At 34.2% G+C, this 19,664-nt stretch overlaps 1 protein-coding gene across 3 annotated transcripts in view; it reads right to left on the reverse strand.

The window, feature by feature from the left end:
* The window catches only part of LOC106176532 (AT-rich interactive domain-containing protein 3A), a 37,343-nt gene extending 17,725 nt beyond the window's left edge, over positions 1–19,618 (reverse strand). Inside the window, exons 1-3 of one of the 3 annotated variants that reach the window (XM_087002584.1) lie at positions 19,430–19,618; positions 18,338–18,820; positions 6,642–6,714 (exon numbers count right to left, since the gene is read on the reverse strand). In XM_087002584.1, the coding sequence (XP_086858710.1) occupies positions 6,642–6,714; positions 18,338–18,820; positions 19,430–19,471 (598 nt within the window). In that variant the 5' untranslated portion in view covers positions 19,472–19,618. Of the gene's footprint in view, positions 1–6,641; positions 6,715–18,337; positions 18,821–19,040; positions 19,264–19,429 lie in introns of those variants that run through there. The other 2 variants (XM_087002583.1, XM_013558965.3) reach the window with 2 other exon arrangements.
* Between the last annotated feature and the right edge of the window lie 46 nt (positions 19,619–19,664).

The following is a 19,664-nucleotide window of genomic DNA, read 5'->3' on the forward strand; positions in this document are numbered from 1 at the left end:
CCCATCTTCACTGATGAAAAGCTTGTTTAAAGAGAGAAATATAAGATAAAAATTAAAATGTTTCAAAAAGGAAATTAAAGAAAAAAAATTTTTTTTACACTGCCTAAAATAGCACTCAAACAAAAACTATGGAAAACTCATTGCTATCAATAAAATACACATTTCCTTCATAATGAATGTCCAAAATAAAAATGGACTGGTTTTTATTTTTGGTTTCATCAAACTTTTTCCAGAAAGCCTTGTTATTCACCAAGGTGTTTAAAAGTCCTAGGAAAACGATCTCAGTACCAGACGACTTCAGAAAAAAAAATGTATCATTTTCATCTTACATTATGAGATGTAATGAACAGCAAGATTGATCATGATTACCAATTTTCTGCTTCATCCTAAACTCATATCTTCTGGGATTAACCAAATAAATGAAATAAGACAAACCACATATACACATTACCAAAAAAACCATCATTTGCCGTGAGCAAAAACAACAGATGATCTCGCCCCTCATCAAGGGATCCCCCTCGTAAAGCCAAAGTCATTCCAATTGCCCTTGCTGGCAAGAAATCAAGGCATAATCTCCCAACTCATTTAGATTCCCAAAAACTTTTTAAGCAACATAAAGAAGGAAAAAAGACCTTTGGTTTAATATTCTCTGCATATCACTTACATTCCATGATTGAAACAAAATTACATTTTGGATATTCCGTGTATGCCACAATTACAGTTGGGCTTCGGTAGCATGTGATACTGGTATGTCAGTGAGGAGTTTTTTCTGCTTTTTGCTAATGCTCTTTAAACCAAAAGGCTTAACTAAAAGGCCAGTCCCAACATCAATACCAAGAAGTTGCATTTTACTATTAGAATCTTATAGCTGCGAATAACCTCCCTCAAACCATATGTCATTTCCATAAAAAGAACCAACAAAGGCAATACAACTGGGATAACAAACTGTCCAGTAAACAGAATAGCACATAATTTGAACAAACAAATAAAGAAAAGGTGAAATAGAGGTAAAGCCAACTAGCCTGCAATTATAAAACATTTATTTATTAGTCCCACACACCAATTACTTTGGTTCCAGTTTGAACGAAAACTTCAACCATATAGGGAAGCTGAGAATACCTTTGTAGTATAACAAGTTTATTAGTAGCCACCCCCTTAGTAAGTATATCTAACTTCTGAAGTTGTCGAATTTGTTCAGTGGCAGGGGTAAAAATATAATCAATGCATCCTGGTGCCTGTATCATTAGTAAACCTCAGTGGTTTTGTTCCCTTTACCAGAAAACAAAAAGATAAGTATTTTCAAAAGCCTGGTCTGATGTTTTGGGTTTTTTTCAACTAATAAAATTTAGACTCTGAAAATACTTAACTTTACAACAAACTTGCCAGGCATTTGAGAAAACACTTTGTTTATAGTTCTTTGCCTAACTTATCATTGTGACAGGCAAAAAAGTCTCTAATATCAAAGTACATGATAACTATGTGCCCAGCCTTTTATTTTGTGACCCAACTACTAAAAAAAAACTATTCATCAGACACCATGGATCGGCATAATTGTTTAACATCTTCTGAATCTTTTGCTATAAAACTAGATCAATTGAGTTTAAGAAGTGGTATTTTACTTTTATCCTACACAGAAAACATGACCTTTGTGTGGCAGGGGTATTTACATAGCTGTTTCAAGTGAAACTTTATCATAAAATATGGGAGCTATGCATGACACTGGGTCTTGAAACACAGCTCCTGAGCAAGAACCAATCTGGCAAAAAGGAACTTTTTCAGCTAGAGTTCCAGTAAATGAGTAACAGCCTTTATTGGGAGGAATTTTTTGATGGCGGGTCTATTACTTTGGCAATGAACATTTTTATTGAATTAGTTTTTTGATGTTGCCTGCCATTAAGCTACTTATGACTTTGAGCCATGCCTAACAGTGCTGTCAGCATTCCAGTCGGCTGGAAGCTTCCATCTAACAGTGTTATGCTGCATCAGAGAATTCTACACGGTTACCTGGAATCTCCATCAAATGAAAAATAAGACTCAATCTGACCTTTACAAATGTGCTTATTACCACCTGACGCACATCTTCTCCTTGGAATAAAAAATTGGTCATACCCTGTAAATAACAGCTCCATGCCCAGGTGATGAACCATGACCGATTTATCTCAAACTGATCAAATCAAGAACAAAGTTAGCTCCAATGCTGCACAAGATCTATCCAGGAAAAGAAAAGGAAACTGAGAAATATTTGCGGGGAGCTGCTGTATTGTACCATATAATGCATAAAATGTTAAAGGGACAATTCATGGAAACTTTTTTATGGCGGCAAATAACAGAAACATCAAATCTTTCAGTCATACTTAAAATCTTCTTTGACGTTTCTGAACATCACCCTGCCGGGTTCTTAACACAAAAATATCATATCAATACAAGATTCAAAACCACTATCTTCATCACTAATCTTAATCCAAGTACCTTCTTCATTTACCTATTTCTGATGAGTTACTCCTAGCTTAGGTAAGTCACGTAGCGAAGCATAGTCAATTAAGGGTTTTACTTTCTTTGTGAAACAGGGGCCTGATACAGGTGTGGACAATGTGTTTATATGCCCACCATTACAGAGTCCACTTGTTGCAGTGAAAACTGCCGTTTCTGTGAAACCGGTGCTACTTGTTTAGTTTTGTTGCAATTTATTTCCCTTTCTTCCCCTATTTCCGATATTACAGCACCTAGGTGCTTCACAAGATTGCAGCATGCTGTTTTTTTGTCACCTCAATTTTTGGTCAACTGTCCAAGTGTTATCATTACAACACAGCAATCCAAAGATCCATTCAAATGATGTGACTGAAAACTGACCTATCAGAATTTTGTCATCAACTATATTTTTTTATTTGTTGTTAAAGTGTAGTATTAATATTGTTTAAAAAAATCAGTTATAATTTCATGTTTTTAGTAAACAATAAGACTTAAACACTTTAAGCCAAGATACATCCATTACTTAGACTTTCATTTTGTTCCAAAATACAATTTTTGAGAATGAAAGCACTTTCATTACTTTTAAAGAGTGCATCATATCATATCACTGAAACATAAATACAGGCTGTTTAAAAAAGGGATACGGTAAAATATGTATTTTTCATGGAAAATCAATTCGGTAAAATCTGCAGTAATCATTTTTACATCAGCTGATAATTTTTATTAGTTCATTTAACCACAACTGAACTTTTAGCACCTAATAATGGCAATGCAATTCTCTCTCATCTTCTTTTGCTCAGTTAAACAGATTGCTTGATACTATTTTTCCCCCATGTGTCATTTGAACAAAATAGATGAGGCATTGCAAAAGATACAAAATAAAATAATAATAATAATAATAATATAAAAAAGTATACCAACTGGTTAAACAGCATTACTTTTTATATGCACAAGGTGATGTACATTTAATAGGTGTAAACTGGGAATAAAGTAGACCATGATTATTTGTTCTGAGTATGTATCGTGGAATCTTTCATTTGAGGCAAAGTTGTGATTCAACCTTATCACATTATATTTAGTGAATTTATGCCGGATGGCAATTCATGGACCAAGTTTTTTGTTGTTTTTTTTCAATGTCATACAGTTCTAATCTAGAATACTTGGGAACATTAACAGAAAAAATAATAAATCCTCTTACTACATAATATCAAATTGCATTATCTTGTATATGCAAAAATATATATTCATCTTCAGGTTGGGTAAGAGATTCTTTTATTACTGTGGAAATATTCAACATAAATTCTCAGATTCCCTTCATACAAATCTTAATGTTCCTGCTGAAGCTGAAAAACACATTTTATATCTTAAAATATGTATTCTTACATAAAAAATGTTAATATTACAAATTACTACCAACAAGTCTTACAGAAAAGAAGATAATTAGCTTCTTTGGTTGAACTGATACATTTCAAATCGTTTAAAAAAATCAACTAACAGTATTGTACACAGCTGAATAGCATATGCCTTTGTGGTTTGTTGTTTTGCTTTTTATCTTTTCCAATTTTAGAAGTTTGGAAGGAAATGAACAGTGCGGGAAAGGCAGAAGGAGGGGGATAGTTTGGATCTACAGTATGAGTGAATAACAACAAAGTGGTTAAATCCTGGTGAATTATTGTACATCATTTCTGCTCCATCAGTGGCAAGGAGTCAGACTTGGTGCGCTGCCCCACTTACAGGGGTCACACCTGGCAAATAGAACAACTTACCTGGGAAAATGCTGATAACCCAAAGAAGAAGAAGAAAAAATAAGGCTCACAGATGCCCTATCCACAATCTGGACATCTAATTTATTATATTTTAGCTTGATCTAATGTCTGACATTTGGCTGAACACTACAAAAAGGCCATCAAAAACAACAGCTGCATTTGAAAATAGTGGAGATCAACTTTAGATTGAGATTCCTTATATCATGAGAAGGATCAGAACATGTGGTTGTATGGTGAGAGAAAAGAAAAAAGAAATCATACATTTTCTTGTAAATGATAGTTTATACTAAATCCCAATGGGAAGCTAAAAGTGAAAAGTAATCAGCAAGGCAAGTGTGCCAAGGTGTGATGATTTAGTTAGGTATTTGCAATAGCTTAAAAGCTACCATATTAATGTACCCAGTGTATGAAAAAATAATTTATTGATTCATATATGTCTAGAAATGTTAAGCTATGAGAAAATGTCTTACAGTAGAAAATCTTACCACTTCCAAGTTGGAAATTTAGATGCAACCCTCTTCACTCTTTTTGACCCAGTACCAGAGAAAAATATTCACAGGCTTCTCACATATTTTTAGATAAATTGAAAGATCCAAAATTATAGAATCCAAATATGATTTTTGCATTTTTTTCAATATTCCTCAAGATAAGCAGTAAATTTAACCAGTAAAGCTCCCAATAAGACTAAAATCGGTAAGATGCTAGATGCTTATGGTTAATTAATCAGATTTTTGATCTCATAACATAACAGACTAATAAACTACCAAATTTTAGGAAAAAACTAGGCCTTTGCAAGCAGGAGAGGACAATTTCCTGGTCTTGCACTGAGAAAATATTTCACAAAATCATCTTTAAAAACATAAACCAATATAGTTTATAAAGTCCTATCAGTAGCCAAATAATAATAATAATAACAAAAATTCTGACTCACAACTACCAATACTCATCAATTCCACTTATAATTGATATGGATCCCAACTGTCAACATTCCAATGACTGAATTGCCATGTCTTTTGTCTTTAAAATGTTTGACCTATCAGTTAAATGTGACACTGAACAGCCAGCTGACACCTAATTCCTGAAACATGTCACCATCTCAAGGTAAACAATGGCCAAATGATGTCACACCAGCTTGAGCAGAAGTGTAATGGCTATAAACTGTAGAAAGAAAGTGCTTGTTATGTAGTCAATTTTAAAAAAGGGAATAGACAGAAGTTCTGTGGAAATAATATGAAGCTGGCTGTTGGAATGCAAAACTGACATCAATATTTACAAACTGAATATTTCAATAACATTCTAATTTTTAGTACACTTGGTAGAGGTAGAAGAAAAAATCCAGGAATAAAAAGTAAGAAAGTAGCAAAGATGGATATTCTTCTTTTGAAATAAAAATATCAAATCTTACATCAATTATCATTAAAAATAGCAGCCTAACGGTTCTCTCCCCCCCCCCCCCACCCTAAGGAAGTGGCTATTACCATCTGGTCATCATACAGTGAAAGCCACAATGATGTGGAAGATGTAGCTGTTGACAGGTGAAATTGTTCATCATGTTGTAGATCATCATGTATCAGATTAAATCCTCGGCTCACATTCCTCCCCTGGGGCACAATCATGAGTGTCTGTATCATATGGTTCGCCATTACATCATGAGCAGGGTCATAATGACAGTGGCTGGAGACAGAGCTCTACTTAGCACCATCATTTTCAGTGGTGGCAGTGACAAGTGCTTTCACTCTTTTGGCTCTGCGTAGCAATCATTGCGCAATTCAAGAAATTGATGTGTCCTGCTACTGATGCCAAAGGGCTCCACCTCGTAGCAGATTAATCCAGTAATTGATTGGGAAAATGACCCTAATAGCAAAGACAGGGGCTGGCAGAGTGGAGACCTGTCTGTCTGTTATATACTACCAAATAGAAAACATTTAATTTTTGCCAGAGCAATTTTGGCTAACCAATCCTTTTGAATTAAACATATATATTTTTTTTAATTCTGAAAAAAGTTTTTTGCCATTGTATTGATTTCATTGGGTCCTTTATAACACGAGACACAGCTCTGTGTGAAAAAACCTATTTCCCCTACTTTAAACATCATTTATGAAAAAAATATACATATATGTAATATATGTAAGACCTAAAATAACTGGATGCATTTCCTAAGATAATGTAATTCTATAGGGACACATGTGACCACACTATTTCTGTGGTATCTATTTAGAATGTTAATTTCGAAGATACCACACCTGAAAATTGTGAAATATATATAGAAAGATTTTATGATTGTTTGCAAGTATTTCAACAATAAATGTATAGACATCTGTAACACCATTAATATTTTCATAGAACAAGAAAAAAGCAAAAGAATAACTTAAAAAAAAGAAATATTAAGACAATGAAGAATCTTACCTCTCTTCTGCATGTAGTCAAACAATTCATCCAGAAATTCTTTTCTCTTGGAGTCATCTGACAGTTCATACAACTAAAAGAAAAAATAACACTAACTTTAAAAAAGGTCCCAATTACATGAAAATCATTGGATAACATTCATGCAAAATGAAATTTTGAAATAAATCACATTTGTACCTGCCATTTTTCTCTACTTTAACAGGTAAGATATATTACATCCAGAACAATATAGTTAACATACAGTATGTTAGCCTTATTACACAGTAGAACACATAACTAATATTTATAGTGTTTTGAAAAAGCAATTAAAAGATTAAAAGGGCTTTACTCTATCAGATTACCAAGATTCTCATGTTCGGTTCATTTTTCACATACACTATCTGTTCAATATCTACAATGCTCTTAGTTTATCTTTTTCATATCATACTGTTATAAAAGCTATTAACATATACTGCTTTACTAGAACAAAAATATTATAAGCAAATACATGGTTCAGTTATTTTTTTAAGTTAAAGTCATGCCTAAAACTTTCCTCTCTGTAACTTCCCCTCCATAATTCCCCCTTCACACCTAAACCTATTTAATATAGTAATAAGGGACACCAAATTCAAGTCCTTTGTGAACTCAGCAAGCTACCTTAATATACCTACACATCAAGAAATTTAGGAAACAAGATGTTGAAAACTGTACAGATTTAATCTTATTGAGCTTTATGATAACAGAAATGTATATTATGATAACAAATATGTACATCATTTGTTTCCCTTAGTAATGCTGAACATTTTATTACAAACATCATAAGGATGCTGAAAAATTTATTGGTTCCATCATGCGCAGTATCAATAAATCACCAATTGTTTTATGAATATAAATAAGCATGTATATCAACAGAATGGAGACCATCTGAGACAACCTAAAACGAGGTTGTCGGCACCCCGTGATATCACACACGACTTGAAAATGTGTGAGAATCCATGTAAGGTGTGGTTAACCTTCAGAAATGAGAGTGAATCTCTATGTTCTAAGAATGTTGTCTTACAAAGCAATACAAAAGTGATACACAAAACATGGTGGACTGTACTGCTGTGCAACAGACTGTAATTCTAAAGAACTAAAAAAATTAAAATAAATATAAAAAATAAATGCAGCCAAAAAAAATATCCGTGGATAAATTTTTTCAGCTTTTATTTGTTGACAAACCGCATTTACTAGTCTGCCATTATTTCATTGCCAATCTCTTTCAAATTCTCCCAAATCTTGCCTGACTTTTTGTTGTGAGACATTTCATATCTCAGTTGATCTCCAAATAGAATATATTCTCAAGGAGTTAAAAACTCCCCTCCCTCCATTATTAGAATATTGTGACATGACCCACAGAATATACTTTTAGAATAGAAAACAAACGTTAAAAAATCCAGATTAGTACACGCCTAATGAAGGTGTAATCCATCAATCAGAAGGTTTTTATTTCCCATCTTTTAACTTATTACGTCCAATTATGCCACATAGTATGGTGTGAAATGACAGAAATAGGTCTTATTGCTAGTATTAAAGAAATATTATAGCTTTTTAATTATGGATAGCACAAAGTCAAAAGAATATATGTACAAGGTATACTTAAGGCCAATAATATTCAACAAGTTAACATTAAAATAAAACTGCCAAAAGCAAATATCCTTCCATTTATTTTAAAAGATAAATAATACTTTTTCTTTATCTGATTTTCATATGCCATCCCTGATATTTACATGATTCTTTACTGCCTACTCATATATCTTTGCAATAAATCTGTAAAATTCCATTGTCCAAAGACAGTCTTTTTCTTTTCCTTTAAGAAAAATCCAAATTCTACCCGCAGGCCTGAATGCTTTTGTGCTTTATCTTTTTTTTTTTTATACATACAATGTCAGTGTACAGTAGCTACTAGGAATGATATGCAGACTCCACCAAAGACAAAATGGTTTGGTTTTTTCAGTCAAAAAGCAACTGTAATAGAATAAAGTCTGCCTTTAAACTAAAGACATGTTGTGCATTTTAATGGTATGATGTCTTCCATGAAATGAATTTAATCAAGCTTTCAATAATTTTCCTTTTCTGTCCAAAGTCAACTACTACTCTTTTATTTGTTTCACATGCTTTTTTCTGATCATTCATTTTAACCATCTCTTACCACGGATGATAAGGTTTTTTTTACAACTGATGAGGTTCTAGTGTTTAAATTTTGTTTATATTAAGGTTATAAATCACGAAAATTGTACAATTTTCATACACAAATTTCAGCCTTTGCATGTGCATAAGTTGAAGAAGTACTAACTTTATAAGCACCCTAATAACATCCCAATTTGTATGAACAATCAAACAAACATTTTAAACATCCTTTTTTTATTTCTAAGTTGCTTTAAAAAATTAGGGTGAAGTTTTTGCTTTCTACATCTGTTACTTCTCAAGTGTGTGCACTTGTTTTGAACAGTCTAGCATGGAAATCATATCCTTACTACATTTTATATGGCATATACAAAATTTCAGAATCAGCTGTGGGATTTTGAAAAAATAAAGATGGTAAAAAATAATTCATCACAAAGAAATTGAAAAAAAAAAGAATAAATTATGAAAACAGAAATGTACTTAACATGATATGTTTACCAATACAATCAACATTACATTTCTCAAAAGAATTAGCCATTACAAAACTATAAACAATTAGGTTGGCTGTTTCCACATCAATATGCAAATGAATCCCTCATTTGTTTCTCCATATATTGATGTAGCACAAATGACTCTCTCGTTAGACTGGGACAGACTGCTCCAAATTCAGACTTTAAGAAAATGGTATCTCTAGATTTCTCAGAAGGGGGCACCTAGGAAGTTTAACCTTTAATTTCACGGCTAATTAACCAAGACAAAAACTCAGCAATAAATAATGATAGCAGTTATACTCATTTAGATCTCTTTTGTGGGGCCTCTGGGGTCACACTAAAGGACATTAAGTTCACCTCTGATATTGTTAATGTTACATTTATGGGCTAATTTCTTAATTTCTGATAGACGATAAATCACAAGTATTCCTCTTATCCCCAAAACATCAAAGAATGCACAAAAGAAGATTAATTATGAATTGGGATGAAAATGGTTTCATTTGATCAGAAGGAACATATGTAGAAGAAATCAAAATGTCAGCAATAAGGTAAAAAGGCACTCATGTGTAATTTGTTAGAGTAATTGAACTTTTTTAATGAAGAAAAAAAATAAAGTTAATGTGTTGACACAATTGTTTCGTGTTGATTTCAAGGCTCAATTGTCAATTTCCGGTGTACTGTGTTTTAATCTGTACTGTATTTCCAATGCTGTCTAAGTGCTTAAAACTATCGGTGTACTCTCACTGCCATTTGGGTTTCAGAGAATTAACATTGTGTTACACCTCAATGGGTGTTACTACACTTTTAATACTAATTTATTTTTGTACTCCAAAGTCTGAGTCTGTAATGGGAGAACAGTCGGAGTAAAACACAAGGAGAACTGTTTCAATCAATTGACTGAATTGAAGGGGAACAGCTGACATTTGTTTCATGATGTACCACAATCTCCTCTCTGTTTTTTGAGACACTATCACTTTTCCCATGAATTCTGTTTTCCCTCGTTCATGTGTCACAATTAATCCAACTATCCCTAAACAATTAAATCTAATTAGTGACGGTTGCTAGAACATTAAATAAAGTGAAAATAACCTTCAGGTTTTTACAGAACTTCTGACAAACTATGTCTGGTTATGGATAAAACAGCAGTTCTGGAAACTTGCGCAATTTGTTTTTTTGAAAATCTGAATAATAATAAACAAGTGGATAACTAAGTGACATTCAACGTTTTCTCTTGGTATGAGAATGATCTTGTACCACAAAGGGCACTTAAGTCCCATTCGCTAAGAACTTTTCCTTTAATTTACTGAAGACAAAATAATTAAAAGAAAAGGAGAACATAAAAGCTTCATAAAATATTGACTACTACAAATGTCTGATGACATTCATATTGAGAAATTAACTTTTTTGATTCTTCTTACTGCGAGGCCGTCATAGTGCAAACTGTGATGAATACATATCATGATTTTTTTCAGTCTACCAGAGACATGACCTGGAGTGTCACTTACGATTTCCCCCAGAGTAGAGCAGGAAGCAGGAACATTTAAAAACAGGTGAGCCTGGGCTCCCAAAGGCAAGCTATAAAGCGGACATTTGCAGGGTCTTGACCCATGGCAAATGGAGGGTATAATTAAGCAAAGTCTGCATGAAGGGATGTCAATTCTTGTTACAAAACCCCTGACAGCTTCACATCAGATGGAAAGCCTCTTTCCAAACAGAGGGAGGGGGCAGACGTAGAAAAGGTGATAAGGTTTAATCTTATTAAAGTTTTCTGATGCTGTTTTTTTTTTCCTTTTTTGGGAGTTGTTTTCTGGTAACTTCATAAATTTAAGCACAAGCAATTTGTCTGAGCAGGATATATTTTATGAAAGTTGGGTAAAGGATTGAGGGAATTTTGCGCAATTTTGACAAAATCTGAAAGGATAAACATATATGTATACAAAACATTTTTTTTTTTCATTTTTATCATTTAATACTAAAAAACAGCATTTCGAAAGTGAAAAGTGCTTGGAGTGCACTTGAAGCAGGGTGGAAGTTGAGGTGACTTAATCCAGGTGGACTGCCACAAATAAATATAGATTGAGTGATCAAGTTGTACCTCCCATCTTCATCTTTAAGAACCAAGACAGGGCAACAAACCCATGCAATCCAACTGCAACTTGCCTCTAAACATTTACAGGATTAGCCTGATGTGGTGCACATATCAAGACCTGCAAATATTAAGTGTATCCTAAACTCAGTCAAACTTGATTAATCGCTGTTTATTGCAAGTCAAGCAGTGAGCATAAAGAGTCTAAACACATCACATTGCAATCGCACAGATATGGCCCAGCTGAATAGAGAGATTCCTTTACAAGCCTTGTTCACTTTTCCTTTCTGTTTTTCCACACACAGAGGTGATCAGCAGGTTCCATCAGCACCTCTCTGTTCCTTACCAGAACAGGACATATAAATCTACTTGAACCAAATAACATAACAATAAATACATGAATGATCACCAGTTGAGGTTTCACAGGTCTAGTTTTTAAATATCTTTGATTGTCTGGATCTGCTGCCACAGTAAATATTTGGGTCGGGTATCAATGTGCTGGTCTCCCCTTGCATGGATAAGTTCTTGCCCCACAGTGGCTGTTAAAGCACTGGTAGACTTTTTAAAGACCCACAGGCACAGGATTATTTACAGAATAAAACTACTCGTAGTCTATTCTCATTGTAGGTGGTAAGCTGAAAATCAGTTTGCCATCTGTATCTATTCTATAATGCCAACAAACTGTTTGTTTGTAATGGTTTTCTTTGTCGTTTTCCTTTTTTTACTTCTATTCAAGAGGCAAATCATTGTCATCTTGTTGGAAAAATAATAACATCGCTCTTTCTGAATCAAGTTGTGCTATCAAATTTCTTTCGAAGGTTGATGTGTGTAAATTTGCGATACTATTGAGAATTTCAACAAAAAACAAATTGTAAAAGTACAAACACAGCTTTCATCTGCAGCGGGAACAAACTACCATTTTGAAAATCATGAACTCTAATCAATTCTGGTAAATCATGTCTCACATAAACCACATCAAAATTATTGCAATCTTGCCATGATTTTTTTCTTTGAAAAACAAAAAAGTTTTAATTCCTCTCATCCCCCCCCCCCCCAAATCCATCAAAGATAAACTATTTTTTCCATATGAATGACACCTGTCTGGAACTTCACTTTCAAACCAACTGGCAGCATGTACAAATAACTGATGCATTTCTTAAAATGGAAAAACCATCTTGAAAATAGATAAGGAGGGAAATGAGGGATAAAAATGATTTTCTAAAACAACCTCTGCTGACTCAAAATCATTAAGTCACTGAAGCCATAAATCTAACCAAAATAAAGAAAACATGAACACCTTTTTCTCATATCTTCTAACCCCTTTAAATGCAATTTGTCAGTTGTCTATTAATTCCCATGCTACCTGATGGTCAAAACAATAATTTAAGTGCTAATGCCATTTTCCCTGTATACTTAACAACACCTTCGATGTGTTTTATAAATTTCACCCCCCAAAAGAAACAAAAATAGAGAGCATTCGATGTCCTTTTTCCTCCTATTTAATAGATATTCTCTCAGCATGGAATCTTGTCTGGTGAAATGGACTATCTCTGCCATCTGTTAGTGATTTCAATTATACAGACTGATGCCTCTGGAATTCAACACCCAGGTCTGTCATCCCTGTGCAATATGGCCTGCCAGACACATGTTCTTGCAAAGAGGTGGTGTGGGCAGTTATGGTCAATTACTGTAACAGCTTCATCCCACTGCAATTCCAGACATATGTGGCCAGATTTTTTGACCAGTTAACAACTAAGCATTCCTCGCTGTGAATATGATTTATTGCTGAAAATGTTTCATACTTCAAGATGTTATTTTATTGAAAACTATTTCAGGCGAAATGAAAACTGTGAGGGGAAAGAAATCTTCCACTTTTTTTACTTTACTTTGTTCTTCAAAGAAAAGTTGCAGGTAACCAGGGCATTGTTCCAGACTCTCTCCTATGGCAGTTATTTGTCGAAAGAAATCTTAAGTGGTTCATATTTGTTGGAAAATGCAATTCAATCAGAATTAATGCAATCCAGAGGCATTCTCTAGATAATGGAGGCCACAAAATTAGACTCTGTCAAAATACACTTACAGCAAAGATGCTATTAATTTTCCACAGACAAGTTTTCTAGATACTCGACAGCTGAATAATCAAGGGAAAGCACCCCATTTGTAAAAGACTGGAGCGTAAAAGCCAAACAGTCTGATGCAGAATCTGTTTCCAATATTTTTTGATACAGAACTTTAAATTGAGCTCACAACCAAAGGTCTTGCCAAACATACAGCTTTATTTCAAACTGCGCCGAAGTTATTTTGTTAACTCAATTTGATAACAAGTTTAAAGGTTGGGGCATTGGAGACCGATGCATAATGTTCCCCATTTTTTAAATAAGTAGCGCAATATTCATCCAGAAAAAACAATAAAAGCACTAATTTCTAATTATTTTTGATTGCAAAATTCTTCCTTAAATATTTGCTATACTTCTAAACCAGCAATTATCCAGTAATTTGTGACTGCATAATAAATTATCACCCAAATACCACTATAATCTTTATCCCTAATGAAGACAGCATGAAACTATATAGTCAACATACTAAAAATAAGAAAACAGTCCCTAATTAAGCTTCGTGTGCCCAGGTGAGATCACACCTGACAAACTTGTCAATAATTTTCTGAGCTATTTTGCTCTGCAAATTGATGATTGTTGCATTGTTATCAGAGCTATTTAATTCTTAAGTGACAATTAATAAGGCGGCAGCTGTTCAGGACATAGATTCCAGATTCCAGTTCTACCTGTTCTGTCACCCTGGTATAAGTCCTCACACCTGAGTCAGGAGAGATCCCGTGTAATTGGCCAGCAATTTATTTGGTCCAATATTTCACAATACCCATGTCCATCTCTCTTAATCTGCCACTCATGGCAGTGTTGGTTTTGTAAGCAAAAGTTGTGAAAAGCTCCTCTAGCTATAGGCTGTCAAGTGGGCCACATTTACTTCTATCCCTCACATCTCATTAACTTTCAATGGAAAAACTCTATCAAAATGCTACAAGTAAGTGAGATGTTGATTCAAGCAGAAGAAGTTATCAACAGAATGTTATCGGCAATCATCAAATACTATCCTGCTGGGCAATCAGAAGACCTTTCATATCAAAATTGGAACCCAAACAGGGCTACAATAGAATAAAAACATTGAATAGCCTGACAATCTAAATGCCATGAATATCTATGGAGTTAATTGAACTTTTAATGTTACCACAGGATTGTTCATCATGTTGCCGAATTACATCATCCAGGCCCTCTAAATAGAAGGTAAAGAGACTCCAAAACAATGGAATAATTCCCTGAAACCTCTGTACACATGTCACCCTGGTCATGTCCTGCTGAATACCTGGGGGTGTGGTCAGTTAATTAATTGGGCTTGGCTGACCTTGTTCTCAGATACTAAAGAATTATATATCTACTTAGTGGGAATTATCAGGGCTTGTACGGATCGCACTGTGGTTTAGAAAGAATGAGAGAAGCCTAGTAAGAGACCATTGCACATATAAATACATCTGTTCCTTTGCTGCTAACTTCCATCTATGCCTGCTTTGTTCTGCCTGAGGGAAATATCTGTCATTTTTGCAAAGTGTTAAGTGCATTTCATTGCATGTATCAAAATTGATTTGCTAATAGTGTACAATGATCACAGATTTCTTCCAGAAAATCCCATAACCAAATTGAATAATGTATATGTCTCGGAGATATTTATATTGATATGACAGCTTCTAAAGTTAAAGAATAGTGCAAACTATCAGGTATTATTACAACTGATCAATAATTGAATAGATCTGCTACATCATCCAAGAGGATCATTGTTGATAACTTGAGCCATTTATTAATACTTTAAACCATATGTCACATATCAGTGCTTGGCTGTTTGTTTTTCAGGGCCCTTGAGAAATGTCTGATATCAGTTTATGAAAATTAATGGTATGATCATCATTGGGCTATTAAGAAGGCTATAAGAGCATATCAATATTTTGGGGAATTCAAATGAGGTACATTAAACCCTATAGCAGTGGTTAAACATAGAATGTGTAACCTATTCATTTTCTACTGCTATAATGCCAAGAAGTCAAGTTTTTTTTCACATAAAGCATTATTTACCAGGAGGCCTCATGCTTGCCAAGTTATAGGGAAAAGAGAGATAAAAGGAGAACTAGAAGAGAAACCTTAAAGACTAGAAGAGCCTGTAATGGCATCTATAAATATCAACCTGTGATGCTGTGTATATCCAATTAATATCATCAATAAATCAAATGGCAGACGAAGTAGCTGTTGCCTATGGCAAAACTGTTCCTACTGCTCAACACATATTTTCCACTGCTGGGGAGAGCTACCAAAGCAATTTGGGGGTAAAAATCTACCAAATACCCCTTTCTTTAACACCCATTTGTGCTTTAAAGTCTTATCAGCAATTCTTGCAATGGCCCCAGTCTATGCAGATATATAAGAACCAAACAAGCGCAGTGACTTTGTTTTATCTTTTGTTAGAGCATATTAGCAGGTCAAGTGCATGGGCTCAAGGTTTTATCATCCATCCAGACAATCTTGAAACATTATCTAGCACATGTGTTCTTGCCATGGGTTATAAGGGGAGATCCATCTTTTTATAAAGGCTCATCATGGTGGAAACTGCCACATTCAAGGGCAGGACAGTGATTATATAGACATTTTATCATTTTGATGGAATACAATCAAATAAATGGAAAGGAAAGACTTTCAATCTCCACACTGATTAATTTATGAAGCATCAAATCAATAGTAATATAGGGTTAATAGATTTTTCATTATGACCCTCTGTTGTTGGTATTGCTGAGGTCTCCATTATATCATAACCCTGGGTCCGATTTATTGTTCTAGTCAATAGAGTTTAAGTGAATCATGAAATTTTTATGTCTATTGCTTATAGACAATTTATCCTCAAACCCTTCTTCTTACCAAGTGTCTGGGATTATGGAGATTCTTTTTAATCAGTACATGGACATCATTTGTTCAGTATGTAGCACAGAGCAGAGTTTGTGTCCTTTGTGGCATTATTAGCAATATTCTATATTTCAGGCACATTCTCCTACTAATATAAAGATAAGGTCATCTTGGATCATTAGCTGTGCTGTCAAGCCTTGAAAGCAACTAGCAGTCCATATAAATTAAATGCATAATTAAGAAGAGCAATGATAGTCTTCAGTCTCCTTGTCTTTATGGTTGGTCATTTTCTGAACTGTAACCTTGCTAAATAAATGTCAATTTAGGTTCTTGGTAATCTAATTCTTCAAAAATAAATCTTACTCAGAACAGTTTGGGGATTGGTTTGGTCTTGCGAATCCTTCTGATTTATAAAAAAAGTCTTTTTTTCATAATTGTAGAATCTTTTTGAAAAACGATCATGATTTTTGTGGAGTATTATAGGCATCTCTTTCTCTACTAGCAATCTGGATTTTGACTTTATCTAAAATGAACTCTTGCCAAAAACAAACAAATAATAAATACATAAAGATTTTTATATCTTATCTTCAGTATGTTATTTGCATGCATATCAAGACGCCATTTGCGGGTACAAGCATCAAGAACTTAGCAGCTGTTCATAAAACATTTCCAAAAAATAAATTATATATAACTGATCATTTTAAAAAATCCCAATCCTGTGTAAAAAACATGCAACATTATTTTACTATAACTATTTGCTTTATAACCACCCTCAAGCAAACCCCTCCATTATTCGAATGTAAACAGGACAACTAATGAGCAGTAAGAAAGTTAACATATTGATTAGGAAACAACAATCATACACCTGCTAAATGTTTTCTTGATAAAATTGAACTAAATGCTGGGTAAAGTAGATAAATACTGGAGAAAAATGCTTATTTCCCATTAGTATTATAATATGGCCATGAAAACTCAAAAACCCTTATTTATCCTTAATTATTCCATTAAATTTCTATTCTTTTATTCTTATTTATTAGTATTACATCAACTTTAATATTTAAACTTCCAAAAATTTCTGAAAAAAAAACAAGGTTAAAAAATGGAAGGATTATAGAAATTATTTTTAATACTTAACTATCTGCTGTTTAATAGGCAATTTGTACTCACCATAAATCTTTAATTGGCTATCTAATCAGTTATCAGCATTATAAAATCAGTCTTATTCTGACTTTTTTTGAAAAAAAGATCACCCGAAAAATTTTAAGACCATGCAAATTCAATAAAATGTGCAACTGACAAAATCAATATGTTAACTAAAACTGATCACTGGATAGTCCTCTCAATTTATTGGCCTTATTTTCTGATTCCCTGTGGACACCTGTGCTTGTTTAGGATAAAGACAAGAAGTCAAGACTCATATGAATTGTGCTAAAGACAACATATTGTTTACAACAGGGCCTGCCCCACTGTATACATGTACAGCTGTGCAGACCCCCCAGGTTAAAATGATACTTTTTACAGAACAGCTTTTGATCACCATATTTTCACATACATGGCAAGATGTTAAACAGCTAAAAACAAGTGAAACAGTAGTTAGTACTTGCTCGAATGATTTTTTAAATACAAAGGGCAAGTTATCTGTATTAAATTATAGCAAGTTTTTTGACTGATAACCATGATGTGGCTTAAAACATTTGAATTTTATTAGTTGTCAAACAAGAAATAAATAAAATGAGATACATTTAATATAATGGTGGTAATCAAAAAATTATGTGAAAACCTTGCTTAGATTGTGATTTAGATATATAAGGTGGAGTTAAAATCAGATATTAAGAAAAAATAATAATTTCCAAGCAAAAAAAAAAATTATAATAATAAAAAGAGAGAGAAAATAAAAATTTAAATAACAAAACTTGATCATAACAAATAAGAAAACAGGTTAAAAAACAACTTTATGAAATTTTAAAAAAAATACACATTTAACTCAGTTTTCTAAATAAGACAAGATGAACTTACCTGCTTAAACTGTTCCTCAAATGTCCAGTGATGTGCAGGGCTCTCACCATTAGGAGACAAATGTTCACTTCTAGAAGGGGATCTGGCATAAGGGAAGGGGGATCTACTGAGTCCTTCAACACTGCTGCGATCTGATAAAACATGAGTGTACGCTTCTGGCCTTTTGTGCCTCAGGTCATCTGACTGTGAGTGTGAGTGTGTGCGTAAATCTTGTGCATGTTCATTGTCCTGCATTTGCCTGAACTGTCGCTCTCGTACCAACAATTCCTCGTGCCTTGCTAAGGCATCTTTGTGTGCTTTCAGTTCTCTTTCTATTTCCTCTTTCTCCTCCTGTTCCTGACGCTTCAACTTTTGAAGAATTTCTCTGTGAGTGGGATCAAGCTTCTCAGGGTCCAGACCATTCATTTTGAGGTTTGATGTTTCACTATCACTGCCGGATTCTGAGGATTCCATGTCAGAATCTCCATTTAAACTCCCGTTGGACTGAAAAGTAAATTAAATTTGACGTATAAAACAGAACCATACATCAAAATAATCTGAACCGTGTTTAAAAAATTGTTTACGCAATATTTTAAATTTTATAACATGAATCATACTCTCATCACGATTTCAGACATTTTTTCTTTCGGAAATTCTCAAGTTTTTCTTTGACGCGGAATGTCTGGAAAATGCACATAATCAAACAATTACTATATATTCTGACCTTTCTTTGAATAGGTGAAAAACAAACGGGAAATCTTTCCACTTCTCGGACTTCTCCCGTTAGCGCCATACTAGCAATGCTAATACAGCGTACACAAAAACGAAAATCAACAAGGTGTCGGTAGTACGTATGCTAAGCACTAAGTGTAGCCAGTAGCACGCGAGAACAGATCAACTGCGAATGTGAAATGAACAAGTGTTTATACCGAAGTGCTACCGTGAGGATGTCACAATGCGCACGCCCCACCGAGTCAGCCAATTAACGAATGAGCTGTCCCTTTAACAATAGAGCTCACCTCCCCACGGTGTTTGTGCAGCGCGCACATGCAGGGAAACCCCTACCCAAGACCTGCCCATTCCGAGACCTCTCTGACAACCCGACCAACTCACCGCGCTATTGTCCATGCTGCTCTCCGTTTGTTCCGGTTCCATCGGCGAAGAATTGCCAATGTATTAATACAAAGATACTATTATCTCATATCATACGAAATCAGCCTGAAGCTAATGATATCAAACCTTCGGAAAGCCGCACTTTATAATGAGCTATCCCACCAGCCAATGCTAGCATACAGGTCACATGATCGAATCGGAATCACCTACGGAATCCCCTCAACTTCACCAGAAG

This window comes from Lingula anatina, chromosome 1 (genome assembly GCF_051362555.1).
Source record: "Lingula anatina isolate TDL-2025a chromosome 1, LinAna3.0, whole genome shotgun sequence".
In the NCBI taxonomy this organism is placed as follows: Eukaryota; Metazoa; Brachiopoda; class Lingulata; order Lingulida; family Lingulidae; genus Lingula; species Lingula anatina.